The sequence below is a fragment of the Stegostoma tigrinum genome, chromosome 6, assembly GCF_030684315.1.
Source record: "Stegostoma tigrinum isolate sSteTig4 chromosome 6, sSteTig4.hap1, whole genome shotgun sequence".
Taxonomy (NCBI): domain Eukaryota; kingdom Metazoa; phylum Chordata; class Chondrichthyes; order Orectolobiformes; family Stegostomatidae; genus Stegostoma; species Stegostoma tigrinum.
In genome coordinates, this window is record NC_081359.1 from 76,386,678 (window position 1) to 76,406,176 (window position 19,499).

Consider the following 19,499-nt stretch of genomic DNA (forward strand, 5'->3'; position numbering starts at 1 on the left):
TAGAAGAGACTAGGACCTGATGGCACAGCCAAGTGAAGGTCCAACCCTTTCGAACTGAGATGAGGAGGATTTTTTTTTCCAACCAGAGATGGTTAATCTATAGAATTCATCGCAACAGAAGGCTGTGGAGATCAAGTCACTGAATGTGATAGACAAATTCTTGATTAGTAAGGGGATCAAGGATCACAGGAGAAGGGGCTTGAGAAATATCAGCTACAATCGAATGACCAGGCAGACTTGATGGGTTGAACAACTTAATTTCACCTCTATGATTTATGGTCTTATGATGGCACCAGATAAAACTAGATAGTCATGCAGCAGGTAAAGAAAAAAATTAACAAATTTTGAGGAAAAAAAAAAATCAGAGTCATCACAAACAATAGACATTTAAAAAAGACAGGAGGAGATGTTATGAACTGAAACTGTTGAATACAAAGAGTCCAAAGTGCCAAATCAAAAAAAAAAGAGGTGCTACTACTCCAGTGGCTGATGGAGTCCTCACCTGCATTCATTCCACTTACAACAATTTTACAAATATTTAAATCTCTCTTCCCTACCTGAACCTCAGCATACACCTCCTTGTCTTTCTTCCACAGCTAAGAAATCATCAATCACCATCTCTACCACTTACAGTGAGAGACCAATAGAAATCACGCCCTTCAACAGTTCAGTGACAGCTGTTCGGTATCACCTTAATCCACTCCTCAGCACTAAGATGTTTTCCCCTCCTATGATACCTTCCCATACAAGTACAGATGATGCAGTGCCAGGCCTTTTATTTCCTTCCATTTCGCCATCCAGGCCTCAAACCCACGTCAGGTGAACCAGCAATTGGTTTGAGTTTTTGCAACTTAGCTCACTCCTCAACATTGCAGAGAGCAAATGTAGGTTGAATGATCATTTAAAAAGGAACACTTGTGGTCAGTTCCCAACTGAATCCTGACATCCCTTCCAATTGCCTGGTATTTTACTCCACCAATTGTTTCCTGTTAGCTGATCACCATCTCTTTGGTCTCACACCATCAACCCATTGTTACTTAAATCTCTCCTACCACTTCTCAGGCCTGCCTTTATGTCCTTTCCCAGCATTCTTCCCCTGCCTTTACACTGGCCTAAAACCGATTAGGTTTTTCTAGTTCTTACAGAAGAAGATCACTGACCTGAAACATCAATTCTGATTCTCTCGCCACAGATGCTTCACACTTTACTGAATATTTCACCACTGTGTGTTAGTTGGAAATCCCAATATTCGTAGCACTGTGCTTATAAATTAAGTGACGAGTGAAATGACTCAATTTCCCTCATAAAAAAATAACTAAAATTGCTCACCAGCAACATTACATTAAATTAATAAACTTGGCATCTGCCTACATACACATCAGCAGTAATGTTTTGATGTTTGAGGTGGCACTACATACCAATGCAGTTGGTATAACAGACCTGCCACATCACAGCAATAATCCATCACAATAAACCATGGGCAAGACATCACATCTGTGCTATTTTAATTAAATGAAAGCCAGATCAACAAAAACTAAAATGAATTTTGTTTTGCATTTACCGTCTTCCAATAAATTCACAAACCTTAAAATTCTCTGGGATTCATGTAAAGCAAATAAAAGGAGTTCACATAAGATCTCATCGTTTGTCAGTTTCCCCAAAAGTATACTGCGCACTTTCAACTGCACATCAAGGTACTTACTAACATGCTGTGTAATGATTCCACCAGCCTCCCCTGGCCATACTCTGAGTCTAAATAATCTGCAAAAATAAAAATAAATTTAGACTTTAAAGGGAGAAACACAAATGTCTTTGTTCACGGTAGATAGATCTCCAATCTTGATGAGTTAGACTTATTTTTGCAAAGGTAGTGTTGTTGGGGTGTTACAATAGGTTTGAATATCCTGGTCAGAGAAAGAGAAAAAAAAGTCAGAATAATTGATTTTTTTTTTGTCTGCTAGCTCCTGCTAAAAATAAACATGTATTGAAATTGTGGATGAAAACAGGCTTAGTTTGATCACTTATTACAACTCACTGGCCAAGCATTTGGTTCATGCTGGTCTGGGCCTCCTGCCTCCACATTCAAGTTCTCTTTCTCCCCCCCCTCCCCCCCCAAATTTCACTTCATGTTTGCAAGCACTAACAATGCATTTACACAGTTGGCTACATTAAATGTAGCCAACTTTTCTTACCTAGTTCCAGCTGGATGTCTCTTTCATTGCCTTTACAAAATATGGCTGGTGTTCTACTGGTCTAGAATATCTGCTCAAATCATTATACTGGACACAGAATTATAAACATACAACATAGGAGGTGGCTGGGAAAATGCTGGTACCTTACACTATACAAGTTTTCCTACTCGATTCGTTTCATCTCAACCTTTCAGCAGGTCTTTCAATTCCTTCTCTCACGTACTGCAAAAGAATCTGTCCATTTCCTCTTAAAAATTTAAAACAGCATTAGTGAAGCCGAATTTCCCACAATAAAAGATCACAGAGCTTCACCTCTAGTTTTGGATTCTCCCACAAGTGGGAAAACATTCCTCCACAGACATCCAGATCAAAACATTCGCTATTTTTAACACCTCAAGAGGTCTCCCAAGTTTTGGCTTTTCCTAAAGAAAACAGCCCACCCTAATTTGCTAATTGGTGAAGTAACCACTTTGGTAAATCCTTATTGCATTTTTCCACTGTTTCCTGATTCTTTTCTCCGTACAAGACCATTCAAAGAGAAGCATGATCACGATCCTTTACCAATTTCAGCAGCTTCTCAGTTTTGAATTCTATACTTCTAGAAATACATCCCAATGCATTTTAAATGCTCTGTTGTCATGTAATCTTAATGCCTTTGTACTTGTGCCTCAGATCTCTTTGCTCTTCTATGCCATTGGTTTCCATTTTTAAAAGGACTGTTAGAAATACTGATGTATCACTATCAAATTACATTACCTCAAAAAGGTGCTAAGTTTTTTACAATTTAACTGCCCAATCTTTAAATTTTCTACAGTCTATTATGCAAAGTCTATTCATCACTATTAAATGTACTCCACAAATGGTATTATCCGATCATTTTGATGCTTAGCTTGCTTACAGTTGTCAAAATTATTAATATAAATTATGAATAAGTGTTCCATCACTGGTCCTTGTGAAAAGCCAATTTCTATAAACTAATTTTAATTATTATTCTTTACATCTACTTCTTTCTATCTTAGTCAATTTGCTGTTCAGTCAGCTATTTATTCCATGACTCGCCATGTCCCAAACTTTGTAGCTATCATATGGGTCTCCTACTAAAAGCATTTTGAAAATCCAACTGTGGCATTTCCTGCACTGTCATCTACTCTTTCAACTACCGCGTCAATGAATTGTTTCAGGTTAAATCTGAGAACTCCCCTTGGATGACTCCTGTTACATAGTACCTTGGTAAAGATTCAGGCTGACCTTACTCTCAAGTATCAAATATTTTGGTGTCTGTTCAACAGGAATAGTATCCACTAGATCTTCTATAGAATCTCTCTAACATTCTTCTTACTCAGCTGACTGAGTCACACCCACTTATGCATCTGCACTTTCCTCTGATTTACGACGGCAGCCTAGAGTAAATTTTCCAGTCGTTATTCTTCCTCTTTTAACAGTCAGACACTAAACACTGTAACAAGAATATTCCCAGCTTAATGATCCTAACCAAGAGTGTCACAAATCAAATACAATTTTTTTGCAAGCATAAGAGAGTTCTGTTGTTGACAAGCTTCCACCACCCCAAATCTCCACACAGAAGGCTATGCCAGTGAAATTATTCCTTTTTAAAAAAGCGTTGCAGAAGAACAACAGCTTTCTGACTGGGAACAGATAGGGAAGCAGGACCTTTGAATTGATACCTCAAAACTATGTCAGAAGGAGGGGGAGATATAGAGAAAGCAACGTTTGCCGTGAATTACCATTAATAATTACTCCTAACTCTTTAAAATGTTGTGCAAATAAATACATAAGAACAAAAAATACTTTTGGCTATTAAAAGATAAAACCAAGCTGGATTTTCAGAAAAGCTTGGACAAAGACTGTTCACAAAAAAAAAATCAGACATTCGGTTTTGGCTTACCCAACTAGAAACCAGCAGTTCAGATTTACTTTTTGGGTTGCAACATTTTCCGAACTTAGTCTCTGTTCATTTCTGTGTATCAACCATGTGACATTTGACCACAGTGACTGCAACATGCATGCTTGCAAAACTCTTGCTTCCCCACCCAAAAGGTTGATTCAGACATCAACATTCCACCGTGTTAGTAAACACTGAAGACCTCTACTCCCCTACGCCAGTTCTCTATCTATATAATGTCATGCTCCCTCAAAGACTGCATGGAACATATTAATGGCTTATTATATAGAAAGCAAATCAGAATCATTACAGTAAGTTAATACAAAAGAATTCACTACAGTAAAAGCCAGTGGACAGAATTACTGAACTTTATTTTAAAATATAGATTGACCAAATATTTTTAATTGCCAATAAATTCAAGATGGCAGAAGCAGCAGGGTATGTGGTGTGCGAGCTCCCAGGTGTCCACACGCTCTCGCATGACCAACTGCTTTGGTAGAGATTACAGGGAGCTAAGTGGTGGATCCAGTTCATTCAAACCACGGTGGTTGCAGTTTGAGCAACTGTTCCAAAATTGATCAACTTGGGTCCATTCATTTTGCCTGGTGTTTTGGCAGCAAGGGCAACAGCAGTGGAGTGAATGATCTCTCAGTCCTCTGGAGTCAATTTGAATGCTCAGTTGATTCTTGGAAGTTGAGATGTGCCCCGGTCCTCAAGGACAAAAGCAGAAGTTGCTGGAAAAGCTCAGCAGGTCTGCCAGCATCTATGGATCTATGAAATCAGAGTTCATGTTTCGGATCCAGTGACCCTTCATCAGAACTGATGGTAGCTAGAAAAATGTTGGTTTCTATGCAGAAGACAGGGTGGATGGAGGGTAGGCTGAGGAGTAAACAATATGTGGGGATACAGCCAAAGACGGCAAAGAACAATTAGACAAAAGGAGTGGACAACAAGCTAGGAGTATGAATCACTGTTAAATGGGACAGGACTGGTAGTGCCTAACCCCATGGGTAGCGTGTAATAGCTGATTGTGATAACAAGGCCTGGTGTGTGGCGGTGGGGCCAAGGACAAATGAGAGAGTGCAAGCCCTAAAATTATTGAACTCAATATGGAGTCCACAAGGCTGCAGGGTCTGTAAGCAAAAAAATGAGGTGCTGTTCTTCCAGCTTGCACGGAGCTTTGCTGGACTACAGCAGCAAATGTGAGACAGAAATATTGGCCAGAGAACAGGGCAGTATGTTAAGCTCCGGGTTTTTTTCTGGGGTAGAAGGCAGGTATTCTGTAAAGCGGTCACCCCAGTCGACACTTTGTTTCCCCAATATAGAGGAGACCACATTGTGAGCAGCGAATGCAGTAGGCTAGATCATGTGAAGTGCAGGTAAAGCACTGCTTCACCTGGATGGTATGTTTGGGCCCTTGGATATCAAAGAGGGAGGAGGTAAACAGGCAGGTGTTACACCTTCTGCAGGTGCTTTTGGGGAGGGAAGAGAGGTGGTGGTGGGAGCAAAGGAAGAATGGACAATGGTGTCCTGGAGAAAATGATCCCTGCCAAAGGCTGACAAGGGAGGAGGGGGGAGTGCAATATGTGCCTGGTGATGGCAACTCACTGGAGGTGTCAGAAATGGTGGTTAATGAACCTCTGGCTTTGGATGCTGGTGAGATGGTAGGTAAGGACAAGGAGGCCCCTATTGCTGTTGCAGGAGAGAAGACAGTGGGTGAGGGGTCTGAAGTGCAGGAGATGATTCAGATGGTCTGGACCTCAAGAGTTGGGACAGTCTCCTGGCTAAGGTCGTGGCTGGAGTATCAGCAATCAGGCAGCTTTAGCAGAAGTGACATTCTGGGTCGGGTCAGCAGCAGCACAGGCTGTTTCAACATGCTTGGTCCTTAGTGTTGCAGCTTCAGGGAATGGTTCAGTAGCTGTGGAGTACGGTGGCATCCCAAAGCCTCTTTAGGAAATCAAGAATGGAGCAAAATCAAAAATAATACAAAGATGAGAAAAATTACTTTAAAAAATAATTTATGCAATTAAAATTGTGCTGGCTTATGGAAACATATATTTCAAGTCCGTTACTGTTAATATTAACTAAGGAGACTCCTGCACTAATCACCCAAGTTTACATTTCTTCCTGGTGGTCACTCAACTCTGCTGTCTACGTAACCCTTAATGCTGGTGCGACCTGCTTGCTAAGTGTGCTATCCATGACATTCTCAGCCTCATGGATGCTCTATCGTGAGTCCATCCACAGCTCCAGTGCTCCACGTGGCAAATCATGAGCGCTGCAGCTGAACACACTTCCTACATATGTAGTCACTATAGACACTGGCAGGTGTCCCTGATTTCCCACGTATTGCAGGAGGAGCGTTCCACAGGGCTAGGTTCATCTGCCAAGTAAATTAACATTCTCAACTAGAGAACAGTCCAGGAACTAACTGCACAACCAGATCCACTAGTCACCAAGCCCAGGCCTCTTACTCTGGTTCTCTATTCTGAGCGCAATACAACGACAAAAAGTACTTTCTCTCTCCAGTCACTGCTCAGTGCGCAAACCCGGTTCATGAGCAGCCAACCATATATCCACAATCCCCTTCTCAGTTCTCATAGCTGAGCCAGTTTCTCCCAGAATCTCCTTGGTCATTTTTACCATTGCACTCTGACATATTATGGAGGAATGCAAAAAAAAAGGTAGGTCAGCAAGTGAGTGACTTCACAAAGGAGAAGGACAGTGTGGATGGGAAGGCTATGGAGAGATATGTCGATAGTCCACATAGTCAATATTTTTTAAAAACTGGTGTAAAGCATTAAAGTAGACAAGTCCCCAGGACCTGACGGGATCTATCCCAGATGCTGAGGGCCTGAATAAAATCTTTGTATCCTCTTTTGCCACAGGGGTCGTCCCTGAGGACTGGAGAGCTGGAGAATAGCCAATGTTGTTCCTTTGTTTAAGGAAGGACAACAGGGATAATCCGGGAAGTTAAATGGTAGTAAGCTTTACATCAGTGGTAGGGAAATCATTGGAGAAGATTCTTAGGCTTTACAAACATTTGAAAAAATATGGTCTTATTAGCAGAAGGCAACATGGACTGTATGGGGAAGGTCACATCTCAGAAATTTGATTCAATTTTTTTGAGCAAGTTAAAGATAATGAGGGCAGCTAGTAGATGTTGTCTATATGAACTTTAACAAAAGGTCCTTAGGTTGATTTAAAAGATTAAGTCACATGGGATCCACTGTGAGCTAGTAAGATGGCTGCTGAAACAAAAACAGAAGTTGCTGGAAAAGCTCAACAGATCTGGCAGCATCTGCGAAGAGAAATCAGATTTGTTATTTCAGTTCCAGTGATCCTTGAAAAATTAACTGACTTCTCTTCACAGATGCTGCCAGAACAGCTGAGCTTTTCCAGCAACTTCTGTTTTTGTTTCTGATTTACAATATCCACAGTTCTTTCTTTTTGTTTTTAATATGGATGCAGAACTGGCTTGGTTATAGAAAACAGTAGTGGTGGAGGGGCATGTTTCTGACTGCAGCTCTATAACAACACACCTACATTATTTCTATATAAATATGATTTGGAAGAGAATGTAGGTGGCTAGATTAGTAAGTCTGCAGATGCCAAAGATTGGCAGAGCTGCAAATATTGAGGAGACTGCCAGCCAGAGAATACAGCAGGATATAGACAGACTGGAGACCTGTGCAGAAAAATGCAAGATGAAGTTTAATCCAGACAAATGTGAAGTAGTGCATTCTGGGAAGTCTGATGCAGAAGAGACATACAACAGTAAATGGCAGAACTCTTGGTAGCATCAATATACACAGAGGGATCTAGGCATAAAGGACCACACTTCTCTGAAAGTGGCAACACAAGCAGACATGGTCATCAAGAAAGCATATTGCATACTTCTCCATCAATTGGGACATGGAGTATAAAAATTGGCAAGTCATGTTGCAGCTGCATACAACCTCAGTTAGGCCACATCTGGAATATTAGGTAAAGTTCTGATCACCACACTACCAAAAGGATATGGAGGCTTCGGAGAGGGCACACAAAAGGTTAACCAGGATGTTGCCTGTTTTGGACGGTATTAGCCATAAGGAGAGATGAGACCAACTTGACTCGTTTTCACTTCAACTTTGTAGGATATGGAGCAACCATATCTTACAAAAAATTGAGGGGCACAAATAGAACGGACAGTCAAAACCTTTTTCCCTAGGGTAGAAATGTCAATTACTCGGGGACATAGTTTACCTTATATCTTTCTCCATTTTAAAAGGGGACTTGAGGGGCAAGTGGTTTTTTTAAAGAAAGACAGTAGTAAGTGCCTGAAATGCACCGCCAAAGGAGATGGTGGACGCGATTACAATAGCAACATTTAAGAAGCCTTTTGGCAAGAGGGATACGGCCAAGTAGAGGCAAGAGATTTTTAGTTTAGAAAAGATATCATGTGTCAAAGTCTTGATGGGCAAACATGGCTGTTCCTGTGCTGTACTGCTCTTAGTTCTTCCAAGATTTAACAGTGCTATTCAAAATCATGAAGGATTTCAATAACTTCTCCATTGATTCCATTACCAGAAGACTTAGCAAGGGACACAGATTTAAAAGTAGCAGGCAAAAGAATAATCAAAAATGGAACTTCTAAATAAGAGGGTTAACTTCAATGGGATGAGACGGGATAAAATGGAACAATAGATTAATAGGAATATTTATAAATGCAACCACTGGCGTGTTTCTTAAAAAAAAGGTGTGTTGGGGACAGGCTAGGAATATTCTAATAATGGTGAGAAGTGGAGGAACCAAAGCCAGGCTACTGTGACAGAAATGTTAAGTTAAAAAATAACAAAACAAAGGATGCATGTCAGGTGAATTTATCAGGTGGAAACCTTATCAAATACAATTGATTGTGGGGGGGATATGAAGCAGAAAGTAGGTGCGGCATACATGAATAGAATGCCAGATAACATGAAAGAACACCAAAGTCCGCTCTCAGCAAGTAATGCGAGCAGACAGTAAAGAGCAGGGATTAGGAGGGTGATATTTTCTTGAGGCAGAACAAGGTATTAAACATTCTTAAATGAGTACTTTGTACGAGAAAGAAGCATGTTGTCAAAGAATGGAAGTGGTAGATGTAATGTGTGGGGTGAAAATTGATAGGAGGAATGCAAGAGAAAGGCCATTTGTGCTTGGAGTGGATAAGTGCTTGGTTCAGATGGGTCCCACCATGAGCTGCTAAGGAAAGAGAGAGAGTGTAAATCGGAGAGGAGCTTTCCATAATTTTACAATCTTCCATTGCACGAGGAAGGTGTTAGGGAATAAAATAACAATAAACATGACACACTTAGCCAAGCAAGAGTGAAAGGGCATTCCTAACAGTCTGGTCAAATTTCAGTGATTAGTAAGCTTCTGGAGACAATATCTGGGAAAACCAGCGAGAGCACTTGGAAACACTGCAGCTAATTAAAGAGAACTAGACAGCATTTGTGAAAGACAGATCATGTCGAAATAATCTAACAGAATTTCTTGATGAAGTTACAGAAAAGGTTGAAGACTGAAGAAAAGATTCGGGATAGTAAGAACTGCAGATGCTGGAGTCAGAGATAACAGTGTGCAGCTGGCAGAACACAGCAGGCCAGGCAGCATCAGAGGAGAGCAGGAAAGCTGACGTTTCAGATCAGGACCCTTCTTTAGAAATGAGGGAGGGGTAAGGGGGCTCTGAAATAAAGAGAGGGGGAGGGGTGGGGCTGGGGAAGGTAGGTGGAATTTTAAACAAGTGTCTGACTACATACGTATAAAATGCTGGTTAACAAAATTGAGGCTCATGAAACAAGACGAAGAGGCAAAAAAAAGAAAATCACTGGACCCAAAATGTTAACAACGCTTTCTCTCCACAGATACTGCTAGACCTGCTGAGTTTTCACAGCAATTTCTGTTTTTGTTTGAGATAGAGTGTCAACTTGGATTTAAAACGTTATCCTGCAAGACAGAGAATTGTGGGTTTTGGTAAAATAATATTCCAACTGGAATATGGAAGGCTGTGCTGCTCCTCAAAATTCAGTGACAGGACCAATTGTTTTTCTATGACTTGGATACTGGAATACAGGGTAAAATCTCAAAACTTGTTGATCATACTAAGTTTGGAAGTGTGGCGGGCAGCAAGGATGACATCAATTGACTGCACAGATTGGGCAGATAAGTGGAAGAAGTTTAATACAGAGAATTCCAACTGAGTGATCCTAGATGAGAGGACTGGGGAAGCAATATAGACAGAATGAGAATGCATGGGGATAGAGAAACTTGGGAATTCATTCATTGCTCAAAACGTGAAGGTCAACATGCAAATTTGCCCCCAGATCCTTAAAACACAAAATTCAATAATGAAGTAGTCAATCAGGAAAAGGTCTTCCACAAACAAGTAGAATGGATAGAATTTCCAAGGGCAATGCTGCTCTAATAACAGACTATCTTTCTTGCATTGACTGTGACTAATTTACACCATTCAAGAAAGGGTGGAAAAATTAGTGAACTGCCAGGAATCCATTTGCCAGAGGGCATTCTGATCCCCCAGGAGGGTTATCAAGGGGGGCGCATGGGGGAAAGAGACAGGCTGCAAGAGGGTGAGGAGATTGAAAGTGGATGCAAGAGTGATTATGCTGGCTTGGGTGGGGCAGAAAAAAAAGAGATGATGACAGGAGAGAATGGTGAGATTTCAACAGGACCGACAGCGGGAGATACATTGTTCTACTCATCAACAGGAAGAAAGTCAATCCAAAAGGGAAATATGCAAGCAGATAACATAAAAGGGGATGATACAGGGAAGGCTAAATGAAGAGATGCATAGGCAGAAGCTGTCTGTAGTGGGAGGGAGGTGGGGAGGGAATAGGGGAAAGCTGCAATTTAGGGTTAAAAAAGCTAAAGGAGGAGTTTTGAACTAGTCAAAGGAATACACAGGAAAGCAAAAGATGAATGTTTAAAAAAAGATATTTAAATGGGTACTTTGAATAATCTTGCAGGGGGTTACAACAATAGTGTAGTAATATGACTGACTGCATTGCTCTACATAGGCTAATGAGCTTGTTCTTTGCCGAAATGACTATGATGTGAAATACTTTGATGCAGTAGTTTACGATAACATTGTCTGAATGGGGAGCAGAAACTGGTGCATTGTGTATTTATTCAATTTCCTCTAAATTTAGATGAAAAGGTTGCAATCACAGAATTGTGGAACAGGGGAATAAGGTCAACTCTCAAATAGTAAAGGCATGACTACAGCTGGTACCTTGCAATCACTCATTAGAAAAGATTTGATTGCAAATGTTTAAAAAGTGTTGACTTATCACAGACAGTTATTCTTGTTCCAACTCATTCCTTTCAAAGAACCCTTGTTTTACACCTCTGCCTCAGATCATTTGCCACTGAAACCCATGTTCAAACCTATCCAGTTGTTAGCTCCACCATGAACTAGGGCAATGCTTTCTTGGCTGGCCTCAAACTTCCTGCCTCTGCAAACTTCAGCTCATCCAAAACATCATATGTATCCTATTACATGCTTTGCACCAACTCCCGTTTACCCACAACTTGCGCTTACAATTATTGTCCAGTGCGCACAATCTCAAAATTTAACTTTCACAACTGCATTCAAGACACTCCATAACTTCACAACCAGTTCTCTCTCATCTTTTTTCAGCCTTCTTATCCTCCAATTTTGGCCTCCCAATCTTTTCCGAATTTCCTTCACACAATCACCAACTGCCGTTTTTAAGCCATCTATAGTCCAAGCTCTGGAACCCGCTCCATAAATTCTCCACCTCCTTCTTTTGAAAGTGTTCCTTAAAATCTACATTTTAAAAAAATCAGAATTTTGATCTCCCTTTTTGTTTATCTTGTTCAGTATCTCAACTTAACTCTAAATTGGAGTCATTTTGATAAATCTGTGCAGTACTTGCAGCCCCACATGGCCTTAGGTCTCAAGGTGATTGCTTTGAATGCAGCCCCACCGTGGCTAAGTACTTAAAGATGAATGTCTGAACTTTCAGCTTTATTTCTTTTATTTTCTACTTTAAACTATGGTGGCTCTGTACTATAATTACTGCAATATTTAACTTTCATCTGTTATTTCTACATTAAGATTCTGTACCAGGTACTTGAACCTAAAATAGCACCATGCGTGGTGACATCGTACAATTTTGACTGTACTCCTGCACCTTTGTTCTTCAGTACACGTGACAATAAAAATGGAGGAAAAAGCCACAATAAAATCCTAGGAGGCCAATACATCTTTCCTGAGGCAAGAGACTCAAAACTGAAAGTAGTACTCCAGGTAAATGCTCTATAAATAGGAATCGTTACTTCCTATCTTTTGTACCCTAATTTAGTTAAGGTACAAAACAAAAACAGAAGTTGCTGGAAAAGCTTGGCAGGTCTGCCAGCATTTGTGAAGGAAAAGCAGAGTTAAAGTTCCAGGTTGAGCCAGGTCCTTTCCTCAGCTTTTAAAACTACAGTCCTCCAAAAAAGGATTTCTCATCTCCATCTTAAATGGAATTCCCTTTGTTTTTAAACTGTCCCTTTCATTCTAATCTTGCTCACAAGGGTAAATATCCTTTCAGCATCCGTCCTGTCAAGATCCCCTCTGGATCTTTTGTCTCTTATTCCTCAGAACTCCAATGATGGACATAAGCCCAGCTGATGAACATTTCCTAAAAATAACACCCTCATCCCAAGCATCAACTGCACAGTAATCCAAGGTATGGTCTCACTAAAGCCTTGCACAACTGTCGCAAAACAAAACTTTCCAACTTTCATATTCTACATGCCTTGTAAGAAATAACACTCCATTTGCCTTTGCAATTACTTGCTAAACGTGCACACCAAGTGATTCATGCACAATGATACCCAGATCCCACTAAACTTCAAAGTTTTGCCTACAATCTTTCTACATTTAACTAATAATGTTAAGGGTTAGGAACCAGTGTAGGAGAAAAGATAAATCACTGGAACTTATCATCAAGTGCACTAGAAAATTAGAACTCTAAATATATGAATTGATGTATCGCTAGTAGTGATTTAGAAATGAAACAAGCACTGTGGTTGAAGGCTTAAAATAAAATCATGGCAGCAGAGGTGGGGTAACAATTTTAATTTTGCATCATACAGTAGACAAATTTGGCATCAGGCATTGCCCAAATGAATAATTGGAGAAAAGAAACCATTTATCTGATGTTTAGATAGGATAGTAAAGTCGCTAATTTCTTCAAATACAATGTAATACAATAGGCAAAACTCGGTTCATTCAGACAGATTGAGTACAAAGCAACTTCTAAGTATTAGTAGACAGTTACACATCATTACCTTGATGTTGACCATCACCTTAAAAAAGTTTATAGATAATATCACTGCAACGAAGCACACAGAAAAAAAGGAAACAGCTCCAGTGGAGGCCTAGATCACACCAGAGGTGACCATGCAAGGTACAGTACAAGAGGGACGTAGTCATCGCTTCAGGCTGGATTAGAGTGGAACACTAAGACAGCAGCTAATGAAGTAAAACTGAAGTTTTATCATTGGCTATTGTATTTCCTATATTACAATCTTCTACAAACAACAATACAATAAATACCAAATAACTTTTTGGATTGAGGAACTGGGGATAACACCTCAATTTCTTTTTCAAATTACAACCATGGGATCATTTATATCTGATAGGGCAAGCTCATCTTAAAAGTCACATCTGAAAGTTGGCATCACTTAATCGTGCAGCACTCCCTCCATTCTGCACAGAAGTAGGAATCTACATTTTGTGCCGAAGTTCAGGAGTGAACTTGAAGCTATGCCCTCTGGGGAAGGAGAAGATTCTACCAATTGAGTTATTGCTAACATAGGTAGAAGATAAAAATGGAATAGCAAACAGGAAACATTGATAGTTCTTCTTAATAGGTTGAATGAAGTGCGATTGGAAGGAGAAAGTGATAGATTCGTGAAGTGATTAATTTTAGAAAGAGGAAATTAGAACAGTAAGTGCAACAGTGTAGAATATATGTGAAAGCCTTCTACTGACATCTAAAAAGGTATAGAGAATGCCAAATGATTCAAAAAGGTTACACGGTTTTGACCACAAAGAAATCTGTGAAAACCTCTCACTTAACATGCTAATTTTGAATGGTAGATAGGGTGGTTTTAGGATCAAGCAATAAATACTGCCCAGCCAGTATGCCCATATCCTACGAATGATTTAAAAGCAAAGATCAATCGCAAATTGAAATAGATTGCTTCTGGAGGTAAGCCAGGGTTCTCAAATTAGTCGTCCAGACTCAAGTCCACAACAATAGCTACTGAATGTGGGTGTAATAGGGTGGGAACAGTAGTAGTTAAGAGGATATTACAACATAGATCCTTTATCAGGTGAAGAGTGAGGGAAGCACACAGACACAGAATTTATGGGAGGAGATCAAAAGATCATTCAAATCATGTGAGTGGAGTGTCGAATAATAAGACCCTGCAGGTGATCAAAAGTATTAACCTGTGAGAGTAAAGTATCAACAGCTGAGGACAACAGAAGGGATAACCTATAATCTGCGGATAAGTGTCCTCCAAGTGACCTTCAAGGTATACAACAACGAAGAGTCACCCAGAAACTGATAGCCAAGTTCCCGTACCAAAGAAGACAGCCTCAACCATGATCTTGGGTTCATGTCGTGCTACGTGAATCTACCACACTTCTGTATTAGTAGTCTTTCTTTTACTGTCCTGTTTTGACACCATCACCTTCATTAATAGTTATGATTGCTCTACCATAGTTTGTACAATTTTGGATTACTTATTACTTTGGTTAAAACCTTGGTGTGAGACTCTTATACCTATCACATTATTTCAGTCATTTGGTTTGTCTCCAGCACCACCTTATTTTTTGTAATTATTTCTCTGCCTTGTTTAATCTGATTATACGTCATCCCTTCACTTGTTATGCAGCTGTTGACATTTCACACATACCGTCTGACACTTTTGATCACTTCCAGAGACGACTTATTCAATACTTCACTCACGCCATTTGTATCGTCTTTTGATTTGTCTACCCTTTGATCTCTCTGCCTAAGAATTGTGTGTCTGTGTGCTTCTCTCACTTCACCTGACAAAAGGGATTATGCTCCAAAACACACAAACCTGTTGGACTATAACCTGGTGCTGTGCGGCTTCTGACTTTGTCCACCCTAGTCCAACACTGGCACCTCCACATCACAAACAAATCCAAGACATTTGCCAGGGCATTTCAAACAGTAGTTAAGTCAAACAATGCTGTGGAACATTTAAGCCAGACCAAGTGAAGAGGACTGATTGCCTTCCCAGAAAAACATTAAAATGAATCAACTTCCTATTACCTCTGAATAAATGAATCAAATCAATTTTTGCAACAATCATGTAGCTTCTCAATTTTCACTCTCTATCTACTTTAAAATTTAAAATTTCCCAGCAGTTGCGTGAAACTTGAACTTGCGACTCCCGATCATTAGCCCAGGCCTCAGGATTACTAGTCTATTAATATATCCGTTTTGCTCAAAACCCCAGGCTAAAGGGGCATTGTAAGAATTAAAAGATAGCTTCTATCTCATTCCTTTGAAAAATAATGAGAAAGTAAAGTGATTATGCAAGATAGTCTGGTCAGCAACCAAGTCTGCTGAAATAACATTGGAATAGATTTTTTTTTAAAAGTTAGAGATACAAGGGCATACATTTGACAACAGGAACATGTTACAACTTCAGGAAATGATGCCAGCATATTCACTAATTGTCCATCCCTTCACATATGACAGGAGCATCAAGGGGCGATTATTAGTATCATGGAAGAATTTATGGAGAAGTTGAGATCGAGACAAGTATGAAACAGACAGAAATGGGAGTTTCAGGGCAGGCCAAAGTCACTAAAAAGAGACAACACTTGATGCAAAACAGAGGATAAAAAGGAATGCAAATTCAGCATAAGGAGGTAAATTAACACATTGTTGAAATAGCAGAGGAACTCACTAACTAACAACTCAAGCTCACATGAATATTACTCCAGCTCTCCCAGTAGAAAGCATGAGCAAAATTCTTCAGAACTTGCAGCTTAAATAAAATGATGGTCTTGATAAAAGTAAATATTAAAATTTAAATTTTAACTTTGAGAAAGAATGAGAGTCACTTTATAAATGCAGTGACAGTGATGCATGGGGGTGCATACTGTAATCTTATTTCAAATTTAAACTTTAAAAAGGCAACAGAAGGGATTCCAAGAAAGATATATTTTGTATCGATTTGTTTCTTTAGAAGCAAAAGTTCACAGAACAAGGCGCTTATAATCTGTGAATGATTGACATAATCTCAGAAAGTCTAGCCTAGCATGGACAGTTCACACCTGTGAAGGGATGACATGCTTGCCTAAAATTGTGAAGTTGAGTGAGAAAATGCAAATGCCTTTCATACAAATAATAAATGTACATGACACTGTGTATATTTGTAGTTTCTACATGAAGTACACCCTCCAAGACATTCTCAATGATAATCATTTTCTAAAAATAAAAAATATTGAAAGATTGGCTAAAAAGGTTAAAAGACATAGGGGACTGATTTGCAAAATATTTAGAGAAATTTGTTTCACATGCTTTTGAAACCATGTACATCTAATCTGCATGGAAAATTTAAGAGGTTTAAAAATTAAGCTGCTATAGACTTGTTACACAACAAGATTTTTTTCTTCATGGACACCAGTTTTTACAAACTAGATGAATCAATGTTCAGACATTTGTATTTATCTATTATAGTAGAAGTCAGAGATTACAGTGCAGAAAAAGGCCCTTCAACTCTCTGCATTGGCCCATAGCCTTGTATGTCTTGCCATATCTAGATGCTTAAAATGTTAAGGGGTTCCTGCCCCTCTACTATTATTACAGGCAGCGAGTTCCAGATTACCACCCCACTCTGGGTGAAAAAGCAAAACATGTAACGATCTGAAGGAGGCACGAGGTACTGTCTGCAAACGACAAGCATTTACACATTCATTCAGCAAAATCAAAACCAGAGAAATTAAGGCTGTTGCTTACCAAAAACCCCACATTCTCAAAACAGAAGTTACCTCCTGACAGCAAAAAACTCAGGCATGTGATTTCCATACATGTTACATACACGGCCATGGAAAGCTTCCCATCATTTGATTTTTCATTTTAGTTCCATAATTATGTTTTTAAACTTCTTTCATACACATATTCCCTTTTGTCAATATTTTGTAGAGAGTCAAGAGTTTGTACAGCATGGAAAAAGGTGCTTCAGTCCATCATCGCCACACCATTCATCAAGCATCTATCTATTCTAAAGATCTATAGGTGTACAAGGTATTGAGAGGCATGGATAGAGTCGATAGCCAGAGACTTTTCCCCAGGGCAAGATGGACTACCACAGGGGGTCATAGTTTTAAGGTGTTAGGAGGAAGGTATAGAGGAGACGTCAGAGGGAGGTTCTTCACCCAGAGAGTTGTGAGCGCATGGAATACTTTGCCAGTGGTAGTCGAGGAAGCAGAGTCATTAGGGACATTTAAGCGATTGCTGGACATACACACAGACAGCAGTGAATTGAGGGGAATGTAGGTTAGGTTATTTTTGGATTAGGATTAATCCACGGCACAACATCGTGGGCTGAAGGGGCTGTACTGTGCTGTACTTTATGTTCTATTCCAATCCAATTTTCCAGCACTCGGCCTCTACACTGGTATGTTGCGGCATATCAAGTACACATCTAAGTACTTAAATGTTCTAACAGCTCTTGCTCTACCTTTTCGGCAGTGAGCTCCAGGTAGTTTTTCTCCACACAGAGTGTAGCAAGTCACTTCTAACCATCCTGCTCCTCAGTTTAAAACAGCACCCCCGGTTCTTGACCGGTCTACTAAAAGGCTTCTGCCAATCTATGCCCTTCATAACTTTGTACAACTCAATTAAGTACCCAGTCAGCCTCTGCTAGAAAAGAAAACAAATGACACCCAATCCAGTCTTTCTTCAGGCTGAATTGCTCCAGACCAGGCAACATCCTGGTGAATGAGGTAACAAAAAGTGTAGAGCTGGACGAGCACAACAGGCCAAGCAGTATCAGAGGAACAGGAAAGCTGACGTGTCGGGTCTAGACACTTCCGTACCCTCTAGTTCAGGCACAGTTTGTGTACCTGCACACATTAAGAACTAGTATCCCAAGAGATTAAGAAGCTGCTAGGTGATGAGAAGACTGGTGGCTTGAATGTTACAGGTCCATGGCATTATTTTTCATATGTTCATACAAGTCAGTGCAGATCATATTTGGTTTGCACATGGTTTCCTGAAACTTTGAATTCCTCATTTGTTTCTAATACGTTTTTATTTTTACCCAAACAATTAAAATATACACCTTTTGCAATGAACATAATGTGTAAGAATCATTTCACATCAACTTTTCTTTCGTTCCTCCCTTTCCCAAAATGCATGTTTTTCACAGAAGTGGTTCCACAAGTATTAAATATTCCCTGGTATCATAATTCTGCAAGTTGCCTATACGCAGGGAGGGGGGGAAAAAAAAGAAGAGTGTAACATGAACTGAAAAGACAACGTAATGGATTATTTTATATCGGCACTTTACAACTATAGTTACGCTTGCAACAATGCACGTACAACACAATGGGATTAAATCAATGTGGTGATGGAATTTACTAGCTTCTTTTTAAACAAAAAGGCTTCTATACAAAAAGCCTGCGATCAGGAGGCATATCAATGGCACTGAATATCTATGATTGTTAAGATATAATCATGGGCAGGAAAAATTTGAGAATCTTGAAAACCCGTAAAATCAAAGAAGCTATCATTTCTCACTCTGCTAACTAATGCAAAGAGAGAACAACACTTTAGGTTTATCAACCATGTGGACTATTTGTATAACTTTTAAAAAGCACATTTTGAAACAGTTCAGTTCAAAACAGGACCTAATAATGTCTCCCATCATGGATCTTTGATCACCCAGAGCGGAGAACACAGAGGGCTTTTTTGTTCATGGGATGTGGGTGCCTCTGGCTTGGTCAGCATTTCGTGTTCATCCCTTATTCTCCTTAGAGTAGTTTGCCAGGCTACTTCAAAAAAGGTGAGTTCAGACTCACCCACATTGCAGTCAGTCTGGAGTGACACGTAGGCCAGACCAAGAAAGAATTCCAGATTTTCTTCCCTAAAAATAGAGATTCATGAACCAGGATAATAAAAACTGTGAAGCTGGATGAACACAGCAGGCCAAGCAGCATCTCAGGAGCACAAAAGCTGACGTTTCGGGCCTAGACCCTTCATCAGAGAGGGGGATGGGGTGAGGGTTCTGGAATAAATAGGGAGGGGGGGGGGGGGGGAGGTGGACCAAAGATGGAGAGAAAAGATGATAGGTGGAGA

At 39.9% G+C, this 19,499-nt stretch overlaps 1 protein-coding gene across 8 annotated transcripts in view; it reads right to left on the reverse strand.

The window, feature by feature from the left end:
- The window catches only part of spata13 (spermatogenesis associated 13), a 233,467-nt gene that overhangs the window by 136,818 nt on the left and 77,150 nt on the right, over positions 1-19,499 (reverse strand). For 4 of the 8 annotated variants that reach the window (XM_048532928.2, XM_048532927.2, XM_059646678.1 and 1 more), the window contains one exon: positions 1,703-1,761. The exons of the other annotated variants lie outside the window; for them this stretch is intronic. In XM_048532928.2, the coding sequence (XP_048388885.1) occupies positions 1,703-1,708 (6 nt within the window). In that variant the 5' untranslated portion in view covers positions 1,709-1,761. The remainder of the gene's footprint in view (positions 1-1,702; positions 1,762-19,499) is intronic. 8 annotated transcript variants of the gene reach the window in all.